The sequence below is a fragment of the Nyctereutes procyonoides genome, unplaced genomic scaffold, assembly GCF_905146905.1.
Source record: "Nyctereutes procyonoides isolate TBG_1078 unplaced genomic scaffold, NYPRO_anot_genome, whole genome shotgun sequence".
Classification (NCBI taxonomy): domain Eukaryota; kingdom Metazoa; phylum Chordata; class Mammalia; order Carnivora; family Canidae; genus Nyctereutes; species Nyctereutes procyonoides.
In genome coordinates, this window is record NW_026575028.1 from 879,976 (window position 1) to 890,418 (window position 10,443).

Below are 10,443 nucleotides of genomic sequence, written 5' to 3' on the forward strand. Positions count from 1 at the left end.
GGTGGCTCAGCAGTTTAGCGCCACCTTCAGTCCAGGGCAGGATCCTGGAGACCCGGGATCGAGTCCCATGTCAGTCTCCCTGTATGGAGCCTGCTTCTCCCTCTGCCTGTGTCTCTGCCTCTCTGTGTGTGTGTGTCTATCTCATGAATTTTTTATAAACTTTTTTTTTTAATTGGCTCTAAAGTGAGTACTTCTGATATTTAAAAATATCTTGGTATATTTTACTTAGTAGATGTCAAATAGATGTTTGCTTGAAATTAGATGCCTGAGTGAGTGTCAGAGTGCCTTCCCGTAGGCATGGGAGTGAGAGCTCACTACACGTGCTGTGTCCTGCACAGCAGTGATTCTCAGATGGGTGAGGATCAATGGTAACTCTAAGAACCAAATAAAGGGCTTTTCCATATTGAGGGCTATTTCTTTCCTCTCCACCCTTTCTCCCCAAACTCGAATTGGCATCTAGGTGAGCATGTGTCTCTCCTTCCTCCTTAAAGTACCAAAAACCATAGCTTTCCAAAGATCATCCTAAGTAGAATAGACCATGTAGAACAGTTTGAGTCAGAGACATTATCTCTGCCTTTTAAAAGACCTGACTCGGGCAGCCCAGGTGGCTCAGCGGTTTAGTGTCGCCTTCAGCCCAGGGCCTGATCCTGGAGACCCAGGATTGAGTTCCATGTCGGGCTCCCTGCATGGAGCCTGCTTCTCCCTCTGCCTGTGTCTCTGCCCCCACCCCATGTCTCTCATGAATAAATAAAATCTTTAAAAAAATAAAAGACCTGACTCCTCTTTTCACCAATAAGCCAATAAATGGTGAGTAATTTTCACTGTGTTCTCTCATCCATAAGCGATGTCCTGATAATCCTTTTTAATTTTTTGTTTTAGCTATTTTTACTATAGAAGTTTTTTTTTTTTTAAGATTTTATTTATTTATTCATGAGAGACACAGAGAGAGAGAGGCAGAGACACAGGCAGAGGGAGAAAGAAGCAGGCTCCACACAGGAAGTCCCAGGACTCCAGGGATCATGCCTTGAGCTGAAGAAAATTGAAATCATTGGTGGCTGGGGTTTGGGGTGAATAGGTGATGGGGATCAAGGGGAGCACTTTTGTGATGAGCACCAGGTGATGTAAGGAAGTGTTAGATCACTATATTGTGCCCCAAAACTAATATTATACTGTATGTTAACTAACTGGAATTTAAATAGAAGTTTTAGGGGTGTTTAGGTGGCACAGTCAGTTGAGTGTCTTATTCTTGGCCCCAGCTTCAGCCTCTGTGTTCAGTGTCAAATCTACTTATCCCTCTCCCTCTGCTCTTCCTTCTGTTCTCTTTTTCTCTAGAATAATAAAATCTTTAAAAACTTTAAAGAGGGGATCCCTGGGTGGCTCAGCGGTTTGGCGCCTGCCTTCAGCCCAGGGCATGATCCTGGAGTCCCGGGATCGAGTCCCATAATGGGCTCCCTGCATGGAGCCTGCTTCTCCCTCTGTCTGTGTGTCTGCCTCTCTCTCTCTCTCTCTCTGTCTCTCTGTCTCTCATGAATAAATAAATAAATCTTAAAAAAAAAAAAAAGAAACTTGAAAGAAAATTGAAATCATTGATAATCTAGCATTCCAGAGATAAACATTGTTGACACTTCATTCTTCATTCTCCATCCAGATGTTTTTTTCTTAAAAAAAAAAAAAAATTTATCTTGCACAGCGGTCTTTTTTTTTTTTTTGCACAGCAGTCTTTTTTTTTTTTTTTTTTTTTTTTATGATAGTCACACACAGAGAGAGAGAGGCAGAGGCACAGGCAGAGGGAGACGCAGGCTCCACGCACCAGGAGCCCGACGTGGGACTCGATCCCGGGTCTCCAGGATCGCGCCCTGGGCCAAAGGCAGGCACCAAACCGCTGCGCCACCCAGGGATCCCCTTGCACAGCAGTCTTAATAGCTTGCTTTTTATTTAAATCTATGTCATGAAAAAAAATAAATCTATGTCATGTAGCTCTTTCCATGTTAGTTAATTTTGTAGGTTTTTGGACTGATTGATATCCCTGGAAGCTGTGATGTTGCTTCCTGCTTCCTTGTATCAATGTAGAGTACTTAACACAGCATTTGGTATATGATGTATCTTGGAATGTGTGTTGAATGAAAACGGTGATGCAATGTGAAGCCATTGGGCATGGACCAGGACCATCCTCACAGTAGGTTCTAAGCCAATTACCCAGCTGTGTGGATAACTTTTTTCTTTATACCCTTTGTAGGACCTACTAAATGAAGCAAAACAGAGACTCAGCAAAGTGGTAAAAGATACAACCAGGTACCAAGTGCTGCTGGATGGACTGGTCCTCCAGGTAATTTATGGGTTTGACCTACTACGGGTAGCCACAGTTCTCACAAAATTGACAAGATGTGTTAGAGACCAGCTCTGTTTTGTTCCTATTTTTCATCTTCCTGCACTTTTATATAGGTCTCTTACTAGTCCTTTAGAACTTAGAAGTCAAATTTGCTTACATTCTCTCAGCCTTAAACTTGCCTAATTTGAGGAGCATCTGGCTGACTGAGTTGGTTAAGCATCTGACTCTTGATTTCTGCTCAGGTTGTGATCTCAGGGTTGTGAGACCAGCCATGTGTTGGGTTCTGTGCTGGGCAGGGAGTCTGCTCAAGATTCTCTCTCTCCTTCCCCTCTCATCTCACTCTAAAAACAAACAAATTCAAAGTCAAGTTGACTTCACCACTAAAATATTTGCTTTAGTTTTGGGGATTCAGACCAAAGACAATATACGTTTTAAATGTTTGCTGCTTGCTTGTGAATTCTTATATTACTTAGGTTAATTATAACATTTACTTGGTCTCCAATTCAGTTGATGTTAAGAGATTTCCATATAAATTTTTTTCTACCATTGGAGCACTGGGTATACTTATCTGTGATATCAAAAGCTTCTTTCCATGTTCTCATACTATGTATTCTTTTTCCAAACTACAGGAAAGAATTATAAAAATATTTTATTTTGGGGTAGCCTGGGTGGCTCAGCAGTTTAGCGCCATCTTCAGCCCAGGGTGTGATCCCGGAGACCCGGGATCAAGTCCCACGTCTGGCTCCCTGCATGGAGCCTGCTTCTCCCTCTGCCTATGTCTGTGCCTCTCCCTTGGTGTGTCTCTCATTAATAAATAATTAAAATCTTTAAAAAAAATTTATTCTGATGTTGAATTTTATAAATTGGGTTTCCTACTAATTGCATCTGATTGTGTCTTATAGGGTTTGTACCAATTGTTGGAGCCCCGAATGATTGTTCGTTGCAGGAAACAGGATTTCCCTCTGGTAAAGGTAAAGAGCTTAAAGAAGAAAACAGTTTTGTTTTCTTTTTTAAAAAAATATATTAAAACATTAGAGATGAAATGTGTGCTTTCATAGAGGATAGCTCAACCATGGAAATTAGAGGTATCTTGAACACATTACAGGTGGTAACTTAAGTGTACCTAAGCCTCTGATGTCTTTTCTTAAAGAGATCAGGTTGCACCTTCGGAGTTAGTACCCTCCTCCCTTTTTGGAAGCTCTGTCGTGCCATAATCTTCTGAAAATTCATCAATAAAAACAGCACTACTCGCTTGGAGCAAAGATGAGCAATACCATCTAAAAAAGACAAGCTACTCCCAGACTGGCAGGGCTTGGCTATAACCTAATGCATTCTGTAATCGGGGAAAGAAAGCGGGTACGAGAAAAAAGAATGTGGGTTTCGGCAGTGAAAACAAAACTGCAGGGGTTCCCTGGGTGGCTCAGCGATTTAACATCTGTCTTCGGCCCAGGGCATGATCCTGGGGTCCTGGGATCGAGTCCCATACTGGGCTGTGCAGGCTGGCTCCCTGCATGGAGCCGGCTTCTCCCTCTGCTTGTGTCTCTGCCTCTCTCTGTGTCTCTCATGAATAAATAAATAAATAAAATATTTGGGGGGGAAAAAAAAACAGAACTGCAGTCCCAGAGGCAAATACTGAGGTGTTAGTCCCTATCCTAAGAGAGAAGATGTCGGGTCTGGGAAATGGCCCCTGGCGCCATGGAAAGTCCTTAAAGGCTGTAGCATTAGGTGGGTGCTCTAGACCAAAGGGCCCTTGAATCAGAATGAACTCCCCTAGCTTTCATTCTGTATCATCGAATTGCCTTTAAAAAAAAAAAAACAAGCAGGAGGAGTGGCAGGGAGAGGGAGAAGCAGGTGCCCCTGCTGAAGAGGAAGCTAATGGGGAGGGAGGATCAAATTGCTCGTAAGGTTAGAATTCTTCCCTGCAGGGCCGGCTTGCTCAGTCAGAAGAGCATGTGACTCTTGATCTCATGGTTGTGAATTGGAGCCCCATTTGGGTGTAGAGAGTACTTAAATAAATAAAACTTGGTCATGATCTAGGGGTCATGGAATTGAGTCCTTCAGTGAGGAGCCTGCTTCTCCCTCTCCCTCCCTCTGCCTGCCATTCCCCCTGCTTATGCTCTCTCTCTCCCTCTGTCAAATAAAGAAAATCTTTATATTTTTTTTAAGATTTTATTTATTTATTCATAGAGACACAGAGAGAGAGAGGCAGAGAGGCAGACACACAGGCAGAGGGAGAAGTAGGCACCATGCAGGGCCTGATGTGGGACTCGATCCAGGGTCTCCAGGATCACGCCCTGGGCTGCAGGCAGCGCTAAACGACTGCGCCACCGGGGCTGCCCAAGAAAAATCTTTAAATAAATAAACAAAATTCTTCCATGCAGCCTGCTTTCAGGCAAGGATTGAGTACTTAGTCCCTTAGCAATTATATATCTTACTATAAATTAATATAATATGTAATGTAATCGCATTCTTACTATAATTTGTCTCCCAAGTAACTTGTCCCCTAAGAAAGAAAATATGCCAGCTGGAGAACACAGGTGCCCATTCTCCTCACTCTCCACTATAAATTAATAAATTGTGAGTCTCATTTATAACCCATGCCAGTAACCTAAATCTACATTTGTGCTGACTGTGTCATTTATGAAGCCACAAAGCAGAGCTGGACATACCAGAGAGCTCCCCAAGGTGATGAGCTCTCTATGTAGGCAGGTCTGAGTTGTCAACTAAAGTTCCTATTTACACATTTACTCATGCACAGTTATTTATTTAGATAGGACTTTCCACTAATTATGTTTTACCACACTAATTACAGTATAGCGTTTTGTTTTCCTAGTAGGGATATCCTGTGGTTCAGTCAGTTAAGCATCTGCCTTCAGCTCAGGTCATAATCTCAGGTCCTGGGATCAAGCTCTGCTCTGCAGGGAGTCTGCTTTCTCTCTGTCAAATAAAAAAAAATTTTTTTTTTAAGATTTTATTTATTTATTCATGAGAGACACAGAGAGAGAAAGGCAGAGGGAGAAGCAGGCTCCACGCAGGGAGCCTGACAGACTCAATCCCGGGACTCCAGGATCATGCCCTGGGCCAAAGGCGGTGCTATACTGCTGCGCCACCGGGGCTGCCCTGTCAAATAAAATCTTAAAAAAAAAAAAGTTGCTTGTACAGTTGGCTGATTTTATTTGGATACCTGTAGTTTTTGCTAAAACCTTTCATTTTCTGTTTTTCTAGGCTGCAGTGCAAAAAGCAATTCCTATGTATAAAATTGCCACCAAAAAAGATGTTGATGTCCAAATTGATCAGGAATCCTACCTGCCTGAGGAAATGTAAGGCATATTCCTGCTCTTACCATCTAAACTTCTTTCAATACAAGAATGGCCTTATTCTGGGTCTTGTGGGGGTTTTCTGAGTCACTCTTCTCCATAAGAGTACAAGTGTGGCTGTGTGCCACTTGTGACTCTTGCTGTTTTTCCTGGCAGTCCTGTGTTCTCCCTTGTTAACCAGCCAGACATACTTTGAAAGTCTGAAAAGAGCTAGCATCCTCTGGTCACTTAATTTATTCTGCAGGGGCAGCACTAGTTCTTTGCCCAGAATTCAAAGCTGGGTCTAGATCTCTGTGTTAGATGGTGAGGAAGATAATTGAGTTTCTTAGAAATAAGACAAGTAGTCACGTATGATAGTGATTACAATATAGACTAATAGAACCTAATAGTTAGGTTCCTTAGATACAGAATTGCGAATGTGAGTGGTACTTCTGCCGTGAGGAAATGACAGGACATTTCTTAAACATCCCTGATAAGCTCGGTGCAGCTGAGATAGGCAGTAGGCACTCTTGACAGGGTTAGAGCCAAGATCGCTTCTTCTGTCTGATGCTGCGTAGGCACACATGGACTAACCTTACAGAAAGTCCTTGGGTCATGCGATCCTAGTTGAAAGCACCAGACCTAGGTTTGAGTCTTGAGTTGGCTTTTAAAAGTTAGCTGTGGGACCTGGAGACTGAATTCCGTCATGTTTAAAATGGAATCAGCATTTTTTTTTTCCATGAAGTGAGGAAAGGAGATGAGATCATACATAAATGTGAAAATGCTTTTATACACTGAGAAGGTATATAAGCTAGTCTCTCTCTCTCTCTCTTTTTAAGATTTTATTTATTTATCCTTGAGATGCAGAGAGAGAGAGAGGCAGAGACACAGGCAGAGGGAGAAGCAGGCTCCCATAGGGAGCCCGACGTGGGACTCGATCCTGGGTGTCCAGGATCGCACCCTGGGCTGAAGGCGGTGCCAAACCACTGCACCACTGGGACTGCCCCCTCTCTCTCTCTATGTCTCTATGAATAAATAAAATCTTCAAAAAAAAAAAATGAGTTTCAGTCTTGAAACTTTTGGGGCCACGTGTTTTGAATGCCAGGGTTTAGAAAACCAGTAAAGTCCATAACACATGTGACATAATATCCTCAGCAGGGGGGCAGTCCCGGTGGCTCAGCGGTTTAGCGCCGCCTGCAGCCCAGGGTGTGATCCTGGAGACCCTGGATCGAGTCCCACGTCAGGCTCCCTGCATGGAGCCTGCTTCTCCCTGTGCATTCTCATGAAAAAATAAATAAAAACTTAAAAATAAAAAAATCCTCAGCAGGGCCTGAGGCTTCACCCCCCCCCCGCCACCTCCCCCCCCCCCCCACTCCCCATGGTGATCAAAGGTACTAATATTTCTGAATGGGAACATTCACGCTGCAAGGGATAAACGCATAAAGGTTCGTTAGTCACTTGCTGCCAGATGACTAGAGGTCAGTTTAGCTTTTAGAGATACACAAATTAACTTTTGTTCTGACAGCTTATTGAATTTCAGAATTGTAGATAAGGAGCTGTAGACTTCTTCCGGTGCTGATTTAAAGTAGAATTTTAAATGTTGTTCTATTCATTTAAGTCATCATTTTATTCAGTCTGTTTCAACCTGTTTACTTGTTTGTAAAATGGTGAGGATACCCACCAAGACTCCCATAGGGCTCCTGGGAATACAGAAGCCGTGATCAGCCCTGGGTTTTATGTGGAGCGAGCGCCTGGCACACAGGTGACATTCTCATACGTGGTGGTCTTCCTGCCCTTTCTCCCTCCGTGAGAACAGAGTGTTGTATCACAGACAGTGGGGTGAGGATTTCAGCAAAGAGCCAGCCACGTCCTTAAGAAGGATATAGTCTGTTTAGAGAAACCAAAAACATGAAACATGCCAGGGGGAGGGAGGATAGATTAAGAAAATAATATTAACATCATCATCCATTAAAGTTTTCCAGAGAAAATTTGTAAGACTTTTTCCCAGGCTTTGTCACATAGCCTGCTTATTTCAAGAAATATTTGATAAAATTCTCGTGGAGCAAAAGAATTTCATTCCCGGAGGCTCCCTGTAATAGAATTTGACTTATCTGCCTTAAGGCTCGAAGTGCTAGGAACTTCGGAACAGGAATGCCAGGAGTGAGGTATGCTGGGGCCAGGACTTCCTCAGGGCGAGTTTGGCAAGATTACAGCGGTACCTTTAATCAGCTACACAGTACAGTCGTGAATATGGCCTTATCAGTACCCCTGGTAATTGGCAGGATTCTTTAGGTAACATTCAGATGGGACTTGATTGATTTGCAAACTGGGACTTTTCATTTTGTTGGGGAGATACAGGTGCTATAACATAAAATCAGATTGGCACGTAGCAGTCACTGGGTAAATGATAATCATTGTCAACATGCATACCTTAAATCTTCAGAAGCTTTCTGAATTTGTTTGAAGCCTTTTGCATATGTTTTTGAACCCTGTAGTGTGTTTAGACCCTCCACACACCAAAATGGCTTTCTTCTCAGGGAAGAAGGTAAATGTACCATTTATCCGTCTTCCTCCACAATCTATAAAAATTGTTGTTTCCTGTGTTCTTTGTAGAGCTGGTGGAGTGGAGATCTATAATGGGGATCGTAAAATAAAGGTTTCCAATACTCTAGAAAGCCGGCTGGACCTCATAGCCCAGCAGGTGAGTATGGGAATACATCTCCTGTTACTTCAAAGTGGTGCAGAGAACATATGTCCATTTGCTGGTATTTGGGGTTTGGCACTCTACATCTTGTGGCGTTTTCTTGAGAAGAATGGGGAGTAGGCACGCAGTGGCCTTTATTGCAGTGCTACCGTAACTGGAGCCTGGACTTGGGGTCAAACGAGGGTTTTGTTTATTGAGGATTCTAATGTATACATTTTATTGCATGTGGAGGTGCTGACCAGAATTGTTTCTCCGGTAAGAATGATGAGAACTAAAGTATATATTGTTTAAAGGAATCTGCACAGGGCTGCTGGCTCTTCAGATATTTCCAGGTTTGTACAAATGAACTGTAGGAAACAACCCAGGAAAATTCAGGTGTCTCAAAATGCTGGGCCTCTTTCAGCAGTGGTAGGTTGCTGCTGGGGCAGCTGGCTTGTCTTATTAGAGTGAGACCTTCAGCCCTCAAGCTGTGTCCCCATTAGAGTGGCCACTACCTGCACATGAATAAAGCAAAAATAAGTAAAATTAAGAATTGAGTCCCATGGTTGCACTAGCTACATGTTGGATGCACAGTAACCACACGTGGCCAGTGGCCTCTCTATTGCACAGTACAGCCTTAGAAATTTGAAGTTAAATCATAAGGGTTTTTCAGTTGCCATAATGAACAAGTGCCTCAGCACAAATCTGTGTGTGTTTTGTCCTTGGTGCATAGTAGGCACTCAGTAACTGTTCAAAGAAAGAACATAGGTGATACTAAGGGATCATCTCTTCTCCCTACATTACAGTTTAACTAAAGCCTTGAACAATAATGGCTTTAGTTTGAGGTTTTTTTTTCTTCATCCCCTTTAAGCATTAGTCAGTCATAACCACAGATTAGCTACTGGTTAAGTTTATTGCCAGGGATTCTGTTACAGTTTTTTTTTTTTTTTTTTGGATTAGTAAAGGTACAGACTTGATGCCCTTAGCTTTATGATTTCCTTCCTGGCTACATAGGGGTCAGTGGCTTGCTACTTGTAATTAAGATACACAGTTTTGGGGCACCTGGGGGCTCAGTCGCTTAAGCATCTGACTGCTGATTTCCACTCAGGCCATAATGGCAGGGTTATGGGATCGAGTGCCACATTGGATGCCATGCTGAGTGGGAAGTCTGCTTGAGATTTTCTCTTCTCCCTCTGCCCCCTGCCCCACCCCGTGCGTACTCCCTCTTTCTCTCTCTAAAATAAATGAAATCTTTTTTTTTTTTTAAGAGATTTTATTTATTTATTCATGAGAGAGACACAGGCAGAGGGAGAAGCAGGCTCCATGCAGGGAGCCCGACGTGGGACTCGTTCCCAGGTCTCCAGGATCATACCCTGGACTGAAGGTGGCGTTAAACCGCCGAGCCACCTGGGCTGCCCTAAAATAAATAAAATCTTAAAAATAAATAAATAAAGACGTGCAGTGCTTTCCAAATTCTCCAGTTAACAACACTTACTCATTAAAAAACTTATTTCTTCACAGATGATGCCAGAAGTACGGGGAGCCTTATTTGGTGCAAATGCCAACAGGAAGTTTTTGGACTAAACCTTTGGGAGAGGTAGAGTTCATCCACTGCTCTCCTGCTGTGGTGTGGAAGTTTCTGACATTTGAAGAAATGAGATATCTGTGTGGCTTCCTCTTCCCTGTTCTCATAGTCTGTATTTGTCAGTGGATACTCTGTGTAGCTAATGCCCTTATCCTAATTGTTAACAATAGAGAAAGTTTCACTTCATATAATCAGGAAAGTTCCTTCTTAGCTTATCTAAAAGTAGCACCACTTTCTTCGGCTTGTGTAGTGTGAAGGTGAGGGTATCAGATGGTGGTCACAGGAGCTTCACCAAGTCTCTGCTCTTCCTCCAGTCTTCCAGTTCTTGAGCCTAGAGGGGATGTGTACGGTGATCTCTGACATGAAGTCTTTGCTCTTAGGCTTAAAGTGCATGGGGGCCGTACATTCCTCCCAGCAGTAGTCGCTTCACCGCTAACCTGTTTGGGCCTAGAAGTGTTCCTCATCTGTAAATGTGATTTAAAACCTAAGCCATGAATATGTCTTATTTATTAAAACAAAAGGTTTACGTGGATGTCATTGTGATTTATTA

The 10,443-nt window shown here is 42.9% G+C and overlaps 1 protein-coding gene across 2 annotated transcripts in view; it reads left to right on the forward strand.

The window, feature by feature from the left end:
• The window catches only part of ATP6V1E1 (ATPase H+ transporting V1 subunit E1), a 34,310-nt gene extending 23,885 nt beyond the window's left edge, over positions 1 to 10,425 (forward strand). Inside the window, exons 7-12 of one of the 2 annotated variants that reach the window (XM_055315397.1) lie at positions 2,237 to 2,326; positions 3,232 to 3,300; positions 5,555 to 5,649; positions 8,239 to 8,326; positions 8,561 to 8,661; positions 9,830 to 9,904. In XM_055315397.1, coding sequence (XP_055171372.1) covers positions 2,237 to 2,326; positions 3,232 to 3,300; positions 5,555 to 5,649; positions 8,239 to 8,326; positions 8,561 to 8,620 — 402 coding nt within the window. In that variant the 3' untranslated portion in view covers positions 8,621 to 8,661; positions 9,830 to 9,904. Of the gene's footprint in view, positions 1 to 2,236; positions 2,327 to 3,231; positions 3,301 to 5,554; positions 5,650 to 8,238; positions 8,327 to 8,560; positions 8,662 to 9,829 lie in introns of both variants that reach the window. The other variant, XM_055315396.1, reaches the window with a different exon arrangement.
• Positions 10,426 to 10,443: the final 18 nt, after the last annotated feature.